Raw genomic sequence first — 18,915 nt, 5'->3', positions numbered from 1 at the left:
TGGAGGTGAGGAGAAGGGATGTTTGGTGCATGTGGATAAGAAGATAGGCATGGGGGATGGGAGCTTTGGAGCTGGAGTGGAGAGCTCTCTGTTTTGTTTTGGCACGCCGTTTTCCGTGTGAGGGGAAGAGATTAGGATGACAGGTAGATGGCCTTTTGCTCAATGTAAGGGGCCTCCTTTTTTATATATATAAACTTTTTAAAGAGTATTATTATTGGTTGTGGTTATTCAGTGAATGATTGATAGGAAAGTGATTCGGATTCTTCTTAGTGAATTATGATGCCACCATTTGTCTACTCCAACTCCCAAAAGTGGTAGCGGTGGCTAACCATTCTTACATATATTTTATACAGTAATTAAGGCAAGGGCGTAAGGAATTAATTCCTTGTTTAATTTGCCATCTGAAAGAGATTAGCAGGAATTTGGTGAGTTGGCAAAATCCTCTTCTAGTAGAGTTCCGCCTTCCCTATTTCCAACCGAATTTTCCGCCTTAATAAATTCAAAAACATACAGCTTACACGTATTAAACAAACAACAAAGATATGCCTTATGCCGTAATTAGTTTTACTTATGGTTCACAGCCAAAGTTGGGAAAACAAAAGCCCCTTTTATGAGATGATCTTCTTTCATAAAAAAGGAAGCTGAAAGTCTAAATTAAACAAAAAAAAAAAAAGTGCGGTGAAGTCAACTAGAGTAGCAGACAGTGTTGCCTTTGCTAATGCAATAAGGGGGGCTTTGTTTGGCAAAACCTTGTAATAAAGAATTTTTTTTTTCGTCAATAAATCCAAGTTGAGAAGAGATAAGCTCTCCTTTGATAGATGCATTTGTGGCTGTGGTCTCATCTCAATCCTCATTGATATAATAGGTCGGTCAGATAAATGTCTTAGGTTTAATTAAGATAAAATGGAGTACATAGTAGCTCAATGATTAATGTATAAGGTGGTTGGCAAACCGACTCTATATATTCTATTCTATAAAGGGTGGATTATTTTGTTTAATCAGCTTAACTAATGAAATGAAAGTGCTATATACCAAATACAATTAAATACTGTTTTTTATTTTTATTTTTTAATTTTAGAGTAATAGTATGATGATGAGTGTTAGGACATACAACAGTGATCACAATTTATTTTACAAAACATCTCAATATATATTCTATTTGAATCAAAATTATAGTTTAGGATGCTTTAGATTTTTTTAAAAAATCAAATAAAACTCTTAGATTATTTCTTTTTATGTCAGTTAATTTTGTATTTCTTCTGACAGATGTTGATGACAAATGCTGAATAGTAAATTTTAATCTAAGAGTCCCATTTTGCTATAAAATTCTTAATTTTGTGTCAAAATACCTAAAATATCCAAAGCCAAAACTTCACAGGGGCAATGGTTTAAGAAGGTTCAATGGGGCTCCAAGTTCTTTGTATGTGAGCATTTGACCGTACGGTATGACTTTGGGTATGAAGGTCGGCGTTCTAGATTGGTGGGCAAAGACAAATTAAAAGTAAACAAACGAAAAAGCTGAAGTCAAAAAATGACTTGAATAATAGCTATCTTTCACAAGAGGGAAACGGTGGTCCTCCTCCACCCATAGCTTTAGATATACCTTACCATGAAACTATATAATCGGGTTTTGGCAAGTGGTTTAACCCAAATGCAACTCTACCTCTTCTCTCTATTATTTTTCACAATTGAAAACTAGACCAGATACACTGCAATTCCACAACTTGTTTATCATCTACGGAAAAGAATAATAAGGTGGTCCAAATTAACTTGATCATTTTAGATATTTATAAGCTATCAAAACCCAAAACTTATATCAGATAAAATTTTAATATAGTTGCCTCTAAAAACTTGAAATAGTTTAAACACATCTCTAAAGTCAACTTTGCTGTAGGTTCTTCTTTCATGAGGATATAGTTGAAGAATTCAAGCAGAGGCTTTTAGTTATAGAAACTCCACCTTCCACCCCACACCACTTGTTGTTGTTGTAAGTGGGATTAGTGATGGAAAGGGAGCTTGTTTTTTTTTCTTTTTTCTTTGAAGGTTTGTAGTTTAAGTGTTGAATGAAAGTTTGATATGGAGCCGAGATGATGGAAGAAGGGCGTTGATGAGTAGTGCATTTTTGGATGGGGAATCACAAGTGGAGGATATCTGGCTTCCACATTTACCATTAACAAAATAAAATGCTCCGTCAAAGGGGTTTTCAATTTGCTTGCGTCCTTTTCTTGAGGACAAAAACGAGATTTGCAATCAACCAATGCCTTCAAAAGTGGAATGGAATATGATCTGATGTTGTCAAACCTGGACCTTAAGCTTCTTCTATCAAACACCTACTCTTTTTCTCATTTTAAAAAGTACAAATAAGTCCACCCAGCCCAGGTTCTACAAAAAGTACATTACTACCGAGGACTCTAGAAAAGCCAAAAGGGGAAAAACATTCGCCCACCGTGGGGCTCGAACCCACGACCACAAGGTTAAGAGCCTTGCGCTCTACCGACTGAGCTAGACGGGCTAGTAGTCGTTTTAGCTGGATCTTTCATACAAATTTATAATAACATAAACTTAATAAACAGCTCTTGAAGCCTCGAGAGGCCCAAACTAAGCTCAAGTCTATGGCTGCAGGGTTTAACTGAGCTAGTAGATGCCGAGACGCCCCGTCTGCATCTAAAATTGAGCTGGAATTTGAAAATATAGAGATTACTATTACCTTATATATTCAATACAGAGATCACTATTATCATTAAATTTCATTTTGAACGCAAATAGACAGATTTTGGAGCTTCAGTGGCTGAAAAGAAAGTAGGGTGGCTAGCTAAGCTTCAAAATTCCTATCTTTTTCAACCTTGGGCAATCACTCAAGTTTCCCATTATCCATCTACATATTATCCTTTGATAAATCATGCAAACTAAAAATAGTACAATTATACCTTGCACTTCCTAGGCAAACTAAAGGAATAATAGCATTTAAATGAGACAGATTTCTTCACTTCTGTAGTATCTGATAAGACGCATGCTAAAGTAATAGTATATATACTATAGAGAACTTTCATACATTGCTACACACCGCTGAACTATCTGCTGATAATTTAGACAAAGAAACAATGATGTCATTTTCATGGACACCCACACACTCCATTCTCCACCATCACCACCACCACTACTTTGCACAAAAAGGCTCCCCCCTACACCAAAAAAAAAGAATACAGTGCACGTAAAAATCTGATCTAGTTTTTATTTTCATATATAATATGACTTAGAAGGATCAAACATGAGTATAACTGGTGCATGTGCATCTATATAAACTTCAACATTTAAGAACGCATGCTATGATAATATTTTCACTATTATGAAGTAGGTAAAAAATCATCCTTTCTCAATGTCAAAGGGCTTAGAATTGATATATAAGAAAGTAAATAAGTCATTTGGAAACGGTTGGTATTTATTTGTATTTTCAGATTAATGACAATTGAAAAAAGAATAATTATTAATATTATTATTAACGAAACTAAAAATAATCTGGTCATTGATCTTTTCTATCACCATTTACCAGTGTAGGTCTCAAGTAAAACTGACTGCAATGGCATGCCAAATACATAAATACAATGAGACAAAAGCCTGATGTGCAGCAGAGGAATATAAATTCCTTACCCAATCCTGAACATAGATGCTTTCAACCAATTATTCTGTTGTTTATCTGCCATGGAATGGGCAGCTCCTTCACAATCTGCCATCGACCGGTTTCAAATCCTAGACTGACGAATAAGGTTTCATGTTCTGTAACAGATAATAAGAAGAAGATAATAATAATAATGACAATAATCATGTTCCAAAGATAAGGCCCATTGGTTCGTCGAGTTCATTTTGTAGATGGTGGGAGACAGATTCGAAGCTTGTTAGACCTTTGATCTGTGTATGCAACAAATAGAATTTAGACAGCTAAAGAAAATAAAAACAAAGGTTGGGTGGCGTTAAGCTTAGCTGAGAACTAGGTAGGTTTGTCGACAAAATCAAATTATATTCCTATAGCAACCAACATGTTCCATTACTGTTTCTTGACTAATGCTAAAGTGGAACCTGTGCTGATAAGGATATTGTTGTCTGGTTTTGTCCTCAACTACTCTATATGTACAATTTCAATCCCCATCTCAATTAAGATTATATTCCCCCACTAATATTATCAAAATTATCATCATTACCCATAATACAGCACCTTTCTTTTACTCTCATAAAGCTATGCCTTCTTTTTGAATTTTACTCCACACAATAGTTGAGAAGTAATTTTTTAGTGTAATAATCAAATTTTAACTGGTGAATTAAAGGGTGTAATTAAGAAGAAGAGCAAGGATCAGATTCTGCCGGCTTCTAGTGTTTGATAAATCGTACTAAGAGGGAAGTACAAAAAAGATTGAAAAGATTTGGATGGACAAAACTAATCCAACGATCCACATCAATCAAAAAGTTTGGAATCCAACGGTGGTCATAAAAACATAAAAAAGGAAGCGGAAACACGGAGCCGCTCGTGCCCAGAGTTTGGAAGATATTCATATTCCCCCCCACCGTCATAAATCCAAATAAAATAACAATACCCCTTAACCCAACCACAGTTAACTTAACTCAACCCCTAAACTATCACGTTCATTAAAATACCACCCTCCTCCTCTCTTCTTTCTCTTGTGCTTTTTTCAAGCTCACTCACTCCTTTTGCCCACTTTCTTTACCTGCTTTGCTTGAAACCCAAGTAATCACCGGTCAAATAGAAGGATCAGTTTTTTCTTTTCTTTTCAAGATCAGACGGTGGTTAGTTGAGGGGGGAAATATGAGCTGCAACGGTTGCCGAGTGCTCCGAAAAGGGTGCAGGGAGACATGTGTGTTACGGTCAAGCTTACGTTGGATCGAATCCCCCGAAGCCCAAGGCAACGCCACCTTATTTCTCGCCAAGTTTTTCGGCCGTAGTGACTTACTTTCTCTTATCTCTTCTGTACCTGAATCCCAACGCCCTGGTAATTTTTACAAGAATACTTCATTTTCTATTTACGTTATCGAATTTCTGATTTGATTCTTTACGTATATTTAAGAGTGTTTTTGTTTTTTTGGAATTTTGTTAGCTTTGTTTCAGTCTTTATTGTTCGAGGCATGTGGTCGTACCGTGAATCCGGTGAACGGAGCGGTAGGGCTGTTATCCAGTGGGAACTGGCATATCTGTCAGGCGGCGGTGGATACGGTTCTTCGAGGCGGATCCTTACGGCCTGTTTCGGAGATTTCAGCCGGAGTTTGGAGGCCAAGTTGCGACGAGTCATCTGATCGTTTCTGTGGCGACGAGTCGTACCACTTCCCAAGCCGCTACGCCGAGTCCAATCCTTTGATGAGGATGATGATGATGGACAATCAATCGGCTTCGGCGGCGTCGGATCTAAGCCTCTCTTTGACGACGACTAAGTCCGGTAACGGAAGACGTGCCGGAAGGCGATACGAAGAAGAAAAGAAGAAAGCAAAAACGATGTCGATGTACTCGGAGGAATCAGAGATAACTGCTTCCGAAAGCAACGAATATGAAGGAAGGCAAGAGAGAAAGATTTTGAAACTCTTCGTTTGAGTAAACGTAAGACTTGAAAAACGAAAAAAAAGCGGTCTTTTTTGATAAGCCGGCGATCTTGTAGTGAATAATGAAGAGAAAATAATAAAGAAAACTTATTTTATTTAATTGAATAACTTGGTGAAATATTGTTGGAGGGACACGTAAAATTAGACGCTGCTAAGAGCGAAAACAGAGGATAAGCTTGGGAGTGCGGAGCAGATTGCCACGTTTCCTTTTTATTTTTAAATTCAAAACATTATTAAAAGCATTGTCTTTGATAATTCAATTTTTTTAAACTTTAATTTGAAGTATACTATTAAATATTCTTGAAGTTTTAATTTTATTTTGGTTTTGATAAATCATTGAAAAAATTAAATCAATTAATTTATTATTTTTACACATGTTTGATCATCTAAATTAAAACAATTTGATAGAATTTCTTTTCTATAAAAAAAGTGTAGAAAATTTAATTTAATTTAATTTAAATCTTATAAAATTTTATTTTTGTTTAGAATAAGGTGGAATGTTTAAAATTAAGGATTAAATGTAGCATATATTTTATATTTATCAAATAATCTAATTATATTCCGTAATTAATTTTAAGTAATATATCAAACAATTTTATAACTTAAATTTTCAGTACTTCATTTTTAAGTTTATCAAAACACTGTTTTTTTTAAAAATCATTAATTTTGGTTTGAAACAGGTTTTGTTTTGGCGAAACCGCAACCTAAATAATATTTATCTAATTATACTTATCACAGAATATTACAATTGTTGTTGCAAGTTGAGGATGTTTAATGGAGTAATATTAAAAAAGAAATAAGAATGGTGATTAGCAGTAGATATAGTTTTTATGACATGAATCACAAAACCGACTGGATTCATTTGGAAGTACTTGTATTATACAAAATAGGAGAGGAGATGTGGACAAAGATAACCACATTATAACTTGAATTAGTAAAAAGTGAACGGCGGATAATGTGTTGTTTTACATCTTCAATCTTTATATAACATAATTTCTTTTTTAAATAACCAACTTTGTTAATAATTACCCACATTGTGATTTCTAAATTGGAGCCCGTAATCATCATGAAAATTAACGGGCTAAAATGCAAACACTATCATTATTTTTATGTTTGATTTTCATTTTAAAATATTTTTAATTAATAGTTATAGATAAATAAGAAATGTCATTTAATTCTACTACTTTTTGGTTACAATTATAATTACAATCAATTAATATAGTTTTAATATTACATACTCCATCTTTGATTAATAATAATAATATCTCATATAGGATAAAACTTCAACATGAACTTCAAAGTTTCCCAAACTTCATTCCTAATAATTATTGGTTTTTTTTTACAGTCAAATATATAATTAATTTTTATTGAATTTTAAAAATAATAGTTCTTTATACTATTATTTAAGTGTGTGATTGAATTAGCATTACAAGTCAACTCGGCATCACTCCAATCAAGGAAATTACTAAAACAACCTTAAATATTTTAGATAAGTTATATTTATAACACTACTAATCCATATTCGTCGCCGGAACAGGGTTACAGAGCATTACCAGAGTTTACGAATTAAATTAACAGATATTTCATATCATATTACATTTACGTAAGAAACCAATTAAAATCTAACATATTATCCTTTATACGAGCCCTCGAGGCCCAAAATATGCAATAGGAACAAGTCGAGACTAAATCGGGCACTCAAAGAATTTTTATTTTTTTCAAAGAACAATAAAAGTTTTCAAAGTTGCAGGGGACACACGGTCGTGTGGGCATTCGAAATAGGGACACACAGCCGTGTCCAGCCCGTCTTCGTACCCATGTAACTATCTGACTTGGGTCACACGCCCATGTGCTAGGCCGTGTGAGCATACTGACTTCCGCAATTTAAAAAAAAATACAGGGGACACACGGCCGTGTTACCTGGCCGTGTGTCACACACGGCTGAGACACACACCCGTGTCTCTACCCGTGTGGACGAAATAGGTCATTTTACAAGCCATATTTCTCACCCAATTTATTGTCAACCTACAATCATCACTATGCATATTCAACTACTATTTTACCTTTCATCATTTAACCACTAATCAAATCACTCATCAACATTATAAGGCAAATTATGCACCTACCAAAATACCAAAATACAAGCCAAATAAGTGGCTAGTCCCCAATAAAACACATATAATCCAACATTTAGCCATTATAACCAAAATCAAACATCCAGAAATACCGATAGAACCGATGGATAGTGTGATATATCTCCGATAAACTTCCAACCCAATCGAGCTTCCAATAATCTAAAAAATAAAGGAAAACAAATACGTAAGCAATGATTGCTTAGTAAGATCGTATAAACTTTAATCGTATCAATTCATTTCATTATGAAATTTATACTTATCAAGAATAAACATCTATTGATACCACACGATTCAAGAAACCATATTCAACAACTCACAAAATGAGTAAATCCATAGCATCACGTATACATATTATTTCTAGTATAGTAGAGTTTTAAACAACTTTATACCCTTCCAAATTCCTTTATTCTCATTTGCACTTGTTTACTTTCCACACTCATTCCATAGGCATAACACACAAGTCATAAGCATATCATACCTCCATAGCCACAAGCTAGTGCATTTAAACATATCCTTTTTTCAAATTAATCATATGAGAAGTCATTTTATAAGAAATTGCATAACTTAAAACTTACCACTCTTTCATAAGCACTTACCATTTCAATGCATCTTATAATTAAACATATTTTCATTCAACCAATAACTTGGCACTTGCCTAAGCATCAAACAACAACACTTGTTAGCGTTCTTGAACATATTTCATATAAATTCAACATCGATAACCTTATTATCTCAACATATCACACTTGAGTTTATTATTCGTCTCATCTTACATAATTTCCATGTATCAACATATCAAGATATGCATATATATATATCATAATACACATCATTCTCTTACCGTTTCTTTATATACATTTATCATCCAAGACAACTCCCGAGATTTTTCCATTCGAAGAACGACTTATGGATAAGAGTACATTGTTAACAAAAGCTCATAAGAGCTGAACAGAAGCTCGTAAGAGCTGAACAGAAGCTCGTAAGAGCTGAACAGAAGCTCGTAAGAGCTGAACAGAAGCTCGTAAGAGCTGAACAGAAACTCATAAAAGTTGAACAGAAACTTATAAGAGTTGAACAGAAGCTCGAAAGAGTTGAATAGAAAGTAAAACACGAGAGTTCGCAAAAAATGTTGAACCCTGGTTTACTTGGGTAATTTGCCGATATCTTCCTCCAATACTGTCATACGCCAAACCATGAATGTACTCAAATCTCGCGTTCAATTCAATATTATGGTTCGAACATTAAATTATTTCTAGCAATAGAATATATGTCTAATACCAATCATCAATTTATACAAAATTTAAATTTTAAATGTACGAACTTACCTGTCTAAATTGCAGAATTACCAAGATTCAGGGGTATTTTGATAATTTTCTATTTTTCCTCGATTTTCCACTTGATCTTGATCTAATTTAATAATTTCATTCAATATTTTAATTTAGACAATACAAAAATTCATTTCATGCAATTTCGTTATTTTTGACATTTTTACAAAATTACCCTTAAAATTTTACTTTTATTCAATTTAGTCTCTGAGTCCAAAACATGGAAATTCACCATTTTTAATGCAAACTCATGCTAGCTGAATAATCATGGCTTTCAGTACAGCCCATTTTTGCAATAATTTCAGAACAAACCCTTGTATTTTTACCTTTTCACAATTTAATCCTAAAATTAATATTTAACAAAATCGCTTTATAAAATCATCATACAACAAAATTAAAGCTCTAAATCCATGTTATTCATAAAAAAACCTCTAATATTCATCAATGGTAACTTCTAAAATTTTTAATAAAATAAAAACTAAGGTATAATTTAGTTGGACCTAATTATAACAATCTCAAAAACATAAAAATTACAAAAAAACGGGTAAGAATTGAACTCACATGAATGAAACAAAGAACCATCTTAAAACTTTCTCTCTGATGGTGGTTTTGGCCGAATGTTCAAGAAGAATTGCATAGAAAACTTTAAAATCAATTTGTTTTATTTTAATTTCAATTTATTTACCAGATTGCCATTAAATGACTTTATTTTATTTCTTAAATTCTTCCTTATTTATTAATTAAGCCATTTATTATAATTAGTAAATTTTGTACATTTTTTAATTTAGTCCATTTTAATTAAATAACTATCGAAATATTAAAAATTTTTAACGAAAATTTAATACCACCTTAATGACATTCCCTAAATATTTATAAAAATATTTACGGCTTGGTTTATAGAAACGAGGTCTCGATACCTCATTTTCTAAAACCACTTGACCTAGGGTTTTACCACTCGAACCTAATAATTCATTTTAAACTTAAATTACCAATTCAAAATTTTTTAGAAACCACATTTGACTCGTAAATATTAAATAATAAAATTTACGAGCTTGCTCGCCGAATTTGGTGGCCTCGAGCCACAGTTTCTGACACCACTGAAAAACAAGCTTTTACAATATCATTCTGAGAGTATTTTTATATTTTCATTATTTTAAAGAATAACAAAAATTGCAAATGTGAAAGTGTGAACTAAAGCTCTATTTTAATATTTTTAAGTTGGCGTTACGAGTCAACTCGACGCCAACTAGTTAAAGAAATTATAAAAATAACAATGGTACTTTTGTCCTTTATATTATTGTTAGGTCAAAATTATATGTTTCATTGTTTATTGAATATCATTTTAAAAATCATAACTGTGTTTTAAATACGTGGTTTCTATATGCTTACGTGTGATAGAATTATTAATAATGTGAGCGAAAGGAAATAGATGTAAAATTTAGGTTGTGTGATAAAATATTGAATGATGATTTAGACTATATAATGTATTCATACATCATTCAAAGATGGAGCAATGATGACGATTCATTTACGATTATATGTTGTCTTGTAGGAATAACATGGGAAGTATATAAAATCTATATACTGTGTATTTATTTAAGCAATAGAATCTTTAACCACTATTGCAAGCAAAAGCTGGGTTCAATTGAAACTCACATGAAGATGAAGTCACCTTATTCTTAACTTCCCCACCACTCTTTTCCATCTCTCTCTTTTCTAACCTATTAAAAACACACACATATAATATTTATTATAGGCTTAATACCACTTTAGTACATTTTTTTTATCAATTTGGCCCTTATACTTTCATTTTGTAATCCGTGTTATCCCATTTTTTTTGTTTTAAAAATTAAGTCAACCAATAACACGTTGCCACGTATTAAGGAAAGTTAAAAATATAAGAAACATTATTAAAATCCAAAAACAATCATTAAAAATCCTTAAAGCTTAGAAAACTATAAAAAGAAACTAAATTAAATCATAATATATTTCTCAAAACTACAAAAGAAAATTTAAAATTTATAATTATGCAAAACTTAAAAATTAAAATTTTCATAAAATTTTAAAATTGATTTGTTTGAAATTTTAGGATTTTTTTATAGAAAATTTAAGACTTCCATGTTCTTTTTTAAAATTTCAAGGAATTTTGAGTTTTTTTTCATGTCCCAGTGTTTGATTGGATGAGGTGTTCTTTTTAATGGAAAATATAGATGGGGTACTGAGTTACATAAAATGAAAGTACAAGGGTCGAAATGATAAAAAAATAGTACAAGTATTAAAGTGATCACAGTGCTCAAAAGAGGTATTAAGCTTATATTATATTATCTCACAGATCCATGATGTGAATGAAAAAAAGTTAATTGAAGTAATGAAGTTAAAGGCTTAAATATTAGATAAATTATTTGATACAGAGGCGGTAGAGTTATTTAGGGGATTGATAGATTGTTAAGTGTTCTTAACCTCGTTTATGGAGTAAAAAGCAGTATCGATAATATTCCTTAAATATTATGGTGTTAGGTTCAAATCTTATTATATATAGGTTTAATTAATTTAATATAAAATTATAAAATAAAATAAAACCGTGGTAACAATATACTTAAAAGTATACTTTTTTTCTAGTAATTAAACAATTAAATTAGAACTTGATTGATGTGTGGTACAAATTTTGGATATTATATATTAAAATATTATATTTATATATTTTAAATTTATCTGTAATCAGGAAGAGTTGATTTTTTAAAATTTCTTAATTTTAAAGTAAAAATCATAAAAAAGGAGAAGAATAAATCTAAATTTTATTTTTAGTTTTAGTGTTGGAGGCAACGGAAAAGGAGTTTGATAGGAAGAGAGAAAAGAAATAAAAGAAAAGGAAACAAAAAATGGTGGGAAGGAAGAAGAAGGGGAAAAAGTGGGTCCAGAGGTTTTTTTTTAATATTTTAAATTGATAAATGAATGAAAAAGAGAAAAAAAAAATGGTGCGGTGCACGTCAGGTTGAGCGAGCCCTAGTCCTCCTCCATTGGAAGTGGGTTCCACGGCATAACCCATCTTTTCTTTCCTTTTCTAACAAAGACAAAAGCTTATTGATAGAAAAAGGGACTACAATTAGCTCCGAAGCAATGCTTTTTTGGTTCCATTCAATCGTTTCGCCGCGTCTATTGCATATGCTGTGGATCACACGTTTGGCTTTTTTTCTCCTCCCTTTTTTCTTTCATTGGATAACTCAACTCATTTACACCTCAATGAAAAGGGCTATTATGCATTTCCTTCTCTTCTGTAAAACTAAAAATATTCTGGGATGAGATAAAAATATGCTTAAGTCAGTGTCATCCCTGTTTTTGTTTTATATATTCATCATAATTTTATTTAAGCCCATGATATTTAAATAAAAATTTTTCAATAATATTCACTTCATAATTTAAATTTAATCCAAATATTTAAAAAATGTTTTCTTCCAACTACTTTGATGAAAAAAAGTTTTGTTGATGTAAAGTTGTTGCAAGTGTTACCGTTCACATTAACTATAGGTTTTAATTGAAAAGATATTTTATCTTTAAAAAAGAATAGATTTTGTACTCTTCTTTCATAAAAATAAAATCCAATTTTATACTTGCATAGTTTATTTTAAATTTTGGGTTTAAATCTAAACAATTCTTTTCTTCAAAAATATATACTTTTAAATCTCATGATGAATTTTAGAGATATTCATGAGCTAGGTAGGGTCAAGTCCATGTATGATATTTGTATACTTCATGTATGCCTAAGCCTAGCGCAATTCGAAATATAAGCTTAAAATTTTGTTTAAGCTTACTCCGATTCGCAAATAACTAATTCAAATTCATTTTAGATATGTCCATATTATTTTTAATTTATTATATAGCGTATGTTTGATAAACCATTAAAATGAAAAATAAATTAACCTTTAATATTTTAAATGTGTTTGATAATCATTTTACTGTTTTATTTAATATAAAATTTTAACAAAAATAAATTGCCCTTTTTAAATAAGATATTTAAATTACCATATTTAATTTTTATCCAAAACTATACAAAATAATATAAAAATTTGAAATGACAAAAATAAAAACCACATCAATGTTATAATATACATTTATTAGTAAAATATATAATAATACATCGTTAAAAATTTATAAAAATAAATCCATTAGAGTTTATTTTAAATGAGGTGCCACTGTCTAATTTATATTTATAGACAATAATGCACTAGCGTAGTTCATCAAGTTTTAATTCCATTAAATAGTTCTTAATTCATTATAAACACCAATTAGGCAAATTCTAAGAAAAATATTAAATAATTCACTTAAAGCTTGGAGTTATAAGTTGTTTTCATTCAAACCAAATTGATTAGATGAAAGCAAACAACGACAAATACTAAGAACCTTCAACTAAAATTGGAAGCATCATTTATACAAAAAAAAATACATACTTTCCTTTGGCCTAAGGAAAAGGGTAAAAAAGGGCCCCTGTAAAACTATTTCACATTGAAAAATAACTCCCCCCGCCCACACAACATCAAAATACACATATAGCTAAAATTTCATATATCATAACAGAAGACCAAATTCTCTCTCAAGCTTGAAAAATTGGATTTGGTCATCGGAAACTTATTTACCTTTGGCACCATAAATTCGGGACCTGAATATACAAAAAGCCCCGGAACTAAAATTATATAATCATCCAAACCTGTATTCTTTAACTGCAATCAATTATATCTTCAAACATATGCTTCCACCCAATTTACGCTCAATCGAGGGTTTAATTGGGTAAAAATAGATGTTTTGAGGCACAAACTGGTTGCAATAAAACCACAAGGGTTTAGTTGATTATTTAGTTTGGATGAAATGGAAATGGTGGTTGATGTCATGTTAGTTATTAGAGGAAAGCAGTGAAAATCACCACGAGCTTTACAATTTCGTTGTTATGCTGGATGGTAATTGATTTAGTTGTAATATGTGTGTTCTCAGGCTACATTCTTTCACCTGCTCATTAGAACAGTTAGGTTAAAAAATGCATTTATAAACAGCAATTCCTCTAATAAAACTATAAATAAGATATTTACCTGCATAGCTGCAATTGTTGATACAAGTTCTTGACAGTGGTCAAGTAAAGCAATCTCATTTGAACTTATATGTCGAAGTTCTCCCATCAAAGAGTTGACGTCTGCAATCTATCAACCGAAAAAATAAATTTAAAAAAAAAAGAAAAGAAAAAGATAAAAGCATGAAATGACAAACGAAATTTGATAAAAATAAAGGGGAAAAAGGATAAAAACCAAAATTTTCACTGAAGGAAGTGAGCTAATTTAATATGTCAGTAGAGTTCCTATGTCAGTGGTAAATTCCATTGTCATCCTCAACCCAAAGCAAGATGCGTAATTTGATGCGTCATTTTTTAATGCTTACAGAATTGATTGAAAAAACAAGCAGCTGTAACTAGCATCAAATCAATATGTTCAGTGGCTGTAGTTACAGTCTTAACTAATGACCATCCAATGGACTCGAGAGATCAAGCGAGTTCTAAGGCTTATGCTTATAACATGAACAATATTTCACATTGTGGCACTCTATTAACTTCTTAAGACTGGTTACATGCATTTCTAACAATACAAATCAGTTTCTGGTTCCTTTAGTCAGGTAAGAAAATATTCTGAGTAAAAATAGGACAACAGGAGAAGAAAAGACAAGTGCTGGTTTATTTGTTGATGAAGGCTACATCAGATGTACAAAAACAAGTAAAAACTGACAGGTAATCTGATAATGTTAGCTGTATTATGAATGCTTATTTAAACTACCTTGGGTTGATGAAAACAGCACCACCCATGGTATAACCTCATCATTCAAACAGATTAGGAAGCAAACTAAGCCCAGAAGACTTAAACCTATACCTTTATACAAACGCAGATTCATGAGATCATCGTATTTCTTTCCGTCATAGCTAAGCTTTAAACTATATTTGATCATTAGATGTAAGAAAATCTCTATCCATTTTAAATACAGGGCATAATACCCAACAAAAAAACAAATTAGTAGATGAAAGAACTAAGAAGTACTCAACCTTCATGCTTCCGTCAAAGAAATAAGATCAGTAGCAATATTTTACTATTATTTTAATTTTTGTTGGTCGCAGCTTGTCGAAAGCTAGTTCTTACGAAAAGAAGATGTTTGCACTTTGTGCTTAAAAGAGGGACGATGGAAACTTAAAATTTGCAAATAACAATAACATGGGAAGGGAGAGACGAAACAGAGGCTATGGATGAGAGAAACAAGGAAAGAATTACCTTAGAAAACAATGGGCAGATGTAGGAGGAAATTGCCTGCATTACGTCCACAGCTGAACATATAGCATCCTTCAATTTTGGGACATCAGCCTGAACAAATGAAGAGAAAACCAAAATGTTTCCTTTTAAGACTGAAACATGCTAACTCACAAGCTACCACAGAATACCAAGGAAGAAAATTACCCTTGCCCCAGCAACAACTGGAAGGCGGAGTGTGCTTGCCATCAAAGCTTCGGTAGCTGCAGACAATGAACTGCAATAATCATGGTCTACAACATCCCATTCATCCAAAAGAATCATCTGCATTCATCAATAAAACGGAAAGCAGTCAAAATGTGAAAGAGTATAGGATTGCATGAATTGAAACATGCAATTACAGTTGAAATAATTATATATCACGTTTCTTCAGATAAGGAGCAACTTGAAAGTAAAATCATTCAACTTTCAATTTCAAGGAAAGTTGATGAGAAGAGAGAAAAAGGGATGGGGGAGGAGAGATAGAGCGGGACAGAGAGATATACAGTTTGAAATGTAATGGAAGAGGTAGACAATGAGAAACTAGCGGAAATCAAGTTTAGATTAGCAAAATGAAGTAAGAATCAAATCAACAAGATAAATTTCCACAATGGGGAGATGGTTCTTACTTGCCCCTTTAGGATGGAAATCAGCTTCAACTTTTGCTTCAGCAGCTGTAACTCAGTTCTTTTGGCTCTAACAGATTCTCGAAGTTTTGAGGTAGTTATCCATGCACCACAGAGACTTTTCTGTTTCAATGGAACATGACAACAAAAAGGATTTTTTTTTCATCAGATATTAATAATTTAAGTAGCCTCAGAAACAATAGGACAGCTAAATGAAGGCCCTCAGAGACACAATGCAAAACGATAATTGAAACTAATGTTAATCACATCAGCTGTTAAAACATGAAAAATCTGAATGGAACTCTTATTTCCCCTGCTTCTTCCTTCTCAGAATGAATCATTCAATCACCCTGTTTCTATAGCAAATATAATCTGCAAACTCTGCTTGCCTCTATTTGATCAAATTGCTCCAAATACTATAGACGCCCTCTTTGACTCATTCCTTAAACCAAAAAAGTCAGAAACTATTAAGCCAGCTTCTTCCTATCAAACATTCAACTTTCTAAATTTATTCTTAATTTGAAATTAAAGTATACTGAACTCAGTGTCTCTTAGATTCCCTTGATATGCAAAGCAGGCATACAGTCTCATTTCACACCATTCTAGTATCGTCTATAAAATATTTGTATAAGGATATCCATTTACACAGCCGAAGTAAGAATTTCTAATGGAAAAGCTGTTTATAAAGGGGAAGAAGAACTTGTTGGAAGAATTCAAAACGCCAACCCCACATGTTAATAATCCAATCCTTCACCGAAACTTCAGCTTCTCTCCGTTAACATGATCAATTTTAAGCTACAAAACAACTCTCACAGACTGCTTGCAGACAATAAGGAAACTGCTTCTATACCATAAAAGCAATTTTGTTTGCCATCTTCTTCCCGAGTATCTGGTCAAAAGTTCTGAATGATCCAGGCAATAGAAGCAAGACAAGTTCCATGCAGCCAAGATACATTTGCAGGAATTAAATATATCATCTAGTCATGATCTGTGTAACTCGCCATCCAAATTACAAAGTAAACTTAGCCATAATACTTTACTGTTGATGGCATGCAACGTTGCTGTGAGTTGTACCTCTAAATAAAATATTAACGGAAAACTGAAGCACACCAACACCAGAAAGCGTAATAGATAAATCATGAAAATATAATGGTAAACGCAACATGAGAACAATTCAGAGGTAATTCTTAAAGCCATACCTCTGCATTAGACTTCTGGGAAGACATAGCAGCATCTGCTCTAGCATTAACAAAACGCCATTGCAACAGCCTATTATGAAGTAGCCTCAAAAAATGAGCATCCGAAGCCTTATTCTCCCCAATCTTACCCATCTTAAGAACATCACCATTAAAGCTCAAAATTGATGGAGTATTTACCAAATTACTAGCCAATCCACTCCTCACTCTAGAGGGACTCATTCCCCTCAAAGGAGACGAAGTAGTGGAGGCCCCAAGCTTACCTGGTGATGCAGGCCGAATTGATCCACGAACTGGCGATAACTGTCCCCTGCTATTCACTACACCTTTCGGAGACGATGAAGGACTATCAATGCCGAACTTTTCCGGTGCAATTATCTTAGAGGGAGCGGTATTTTTCTTAGAAACCGGCGAAAGAGGATCGGACCTGCGTAACCGACTATTAGTCTCTTGCCAAAACCGGGCTGGGACAATTATCCCCCGAGGCCCACGCTTAACGTCTCCGTTACCATTACAAGAACCTTCTGGAGCTCCTGAAGTACTTCCAGAGGAAACACTTTCAGTATCCGAAGCCGAGGGATCACATTGAGCCTCAGATCCAAGGGCAGTAACGGCCGTTGAATCCCTATTATCAATCATGGAATTTTGTAGTGCCCTAACTACATTTCCGTTAACAGATCCGTTTAGCCTCTTCCTCTCGACGGTGCAATCCACCTTTCGGCTCATCGAATTTGGTTTTCTGAAGCTCGCCGGCAACCGCTCTGTGTTTGAATTCTCCGTTTGATCTGTTCCTCTACCCGGTGTCGTTGTGATCGCCGTTGGTTTTCGCTTCTCCGGCGTGCCCTTCCTTGCCGCGCTTGGAGATAGAGCCGGTTTAGCTTTATTAAATTGATAGGGAAACGAATCTCCCTGAAACGAGACAGATAAGCTTCTTGTCGAAGTGAAGAGCAACTTCTGAGCAGCGGATAATTCGCCATTATTGTTACCGTCACTACTTCTCAATTTCATAGAATTGTTAGGCCGCGGCGTCACCGCCTGTCTCCGCTCCACCGATTGCGACCGCTTGATAGCTGATGGAGTCGTTGACGTCGAAACGAACGGCGATGGACACCGTTTGCTAGCAGCCGCGAAAGAAGACGACGATGATATAGAAGAATTTGAGGAGGATGACGGTGTGGACAAATAACGAGAAGTGACTTCACGGAACTTTTGACGGCGGGGAGCGATGGCATTGTCGGGGTCGGAAGGCAATAAAGGAGGCCGTGAGGGGATTTGGTGTTGGCCGTGTGGCTGTGTTACTCCTCCGCGATGTTTGGGGTTTACCGCTGCGGACACTGTCGCTACCATTGCTGTGCACTCACAAAATTGAATCCTCACAATCTCGCAGATTATTAACCTCACTCTTCTCCAAAACCCTATAAACCCTCCTGAAAATCTCACATCAAAGGAGAAAAAAAAAGGAGAATCAGAGTTTAGAGTTAATTAAATATAAATCCTAGCTTAACAGAATTTTCCTTGTTTTAAGCCTGTAAATGACCGTTGGCGACGAACGAGAGCTTGAGAGGAAAAGCGAGAATGAAAGAAGGGAATGAGCACAGTTTAGGCGAAATTTGAGTGCATAACGTTAAGTCGTACTCGGGTTTGCTTTTTTTTTCCTTCTTCTTAAATCGCTTTTTAAAAATTGAAGGGAGAGGATTGGACTCGCGAAGCGGGGAGGGAGG

General features: G+C 33.5%; 2 protein-coding genes and 1 non-coding gene across 3 annotated transcripts; 1 reads left to right on the top strand and 2 right to left on the bottom strand.

Annotated features, from left to right (window-relative positions):
* Nucleotides 1-2,439: 2,439 nt before the first annotated feature.
* On the bottom strand, nt 2,440-2,512 carry TRNAK-CUU (transfer RNA lysine (anticodon CUU)). The gene has a single exon. It is a non-coding gene; the product is annotated as a tRNA-Lys (tRNA).
* A 2,150-nt stretch (nt 2,513-4,662) lies between these two features.
* Nucleotides 4,663-5,701, top strand: LOC105769412 (LOB domain-containing protein 38). Its single transcript, XM_012590029.2, has 2 exons — nt 4,663-5,000; nt 5,106-5,701. The coding sequence occupies exons 1-2, from the start codon at nt 4,817-4,819 to the stop codon at nt 5,591-5,593; spliced, it is 672 nt and encodes a 223-aa protein (XP_012445483.1). The 5' UTR covers nt 4,663-4,816; the 3' UTR covers nt 5,594-5,701.
* A 7,723-nt stretch (nt 5,702-13,424) lies between these two features.
* Nucleotides 13,425-18,845, bottom strand: LOC105769411 (QWRF motif-containing protein 2). Its single transcript, XM_012590028.2, has 6 exons — nt 17,198-18,845; nt 16,002-16,121; nt 15,541-15,657; nt 15,358-15,447; nt 14,140-14,247; nt 13,425-14,059 (listed from the first exon to the last, which is right to left on the bottom strand). Exons 1-6 carry the CDS (start codon nt 18,539-18,541, stop codon nt 13,985-13,987), a joined length of 1,854 nt encoding a protein of 617 aa, XP_012445482.1. The 5' UTR covers nt 18,542-18,845; the 3' UTR covers nt 13,425-13,984.
* Between the last annotated feature and the right edge of the window lie 70 nt (nt 18,846-18,915).

This window comes from Gossypium raimondii, chromosome 5 (genome assembly GCF_025698545.1).
Source record: "Gossypium raimondii isolate GPD5lz chromosome 5, ASM2569854v1, whole genome shotgun sequence".
Taxonomy (NCBI): domain Eukaryota; kingdom Viridiplantae; phylum Streptophyta; class Magnoliopsida; order Malvales; family Malvaceae; genus Gossypium; species Gossypium raimondii.
Note: the sequence above shows the minus strand (reverse complement) of the source record. Positions and strands in the feature narration are given on the sequence as shown.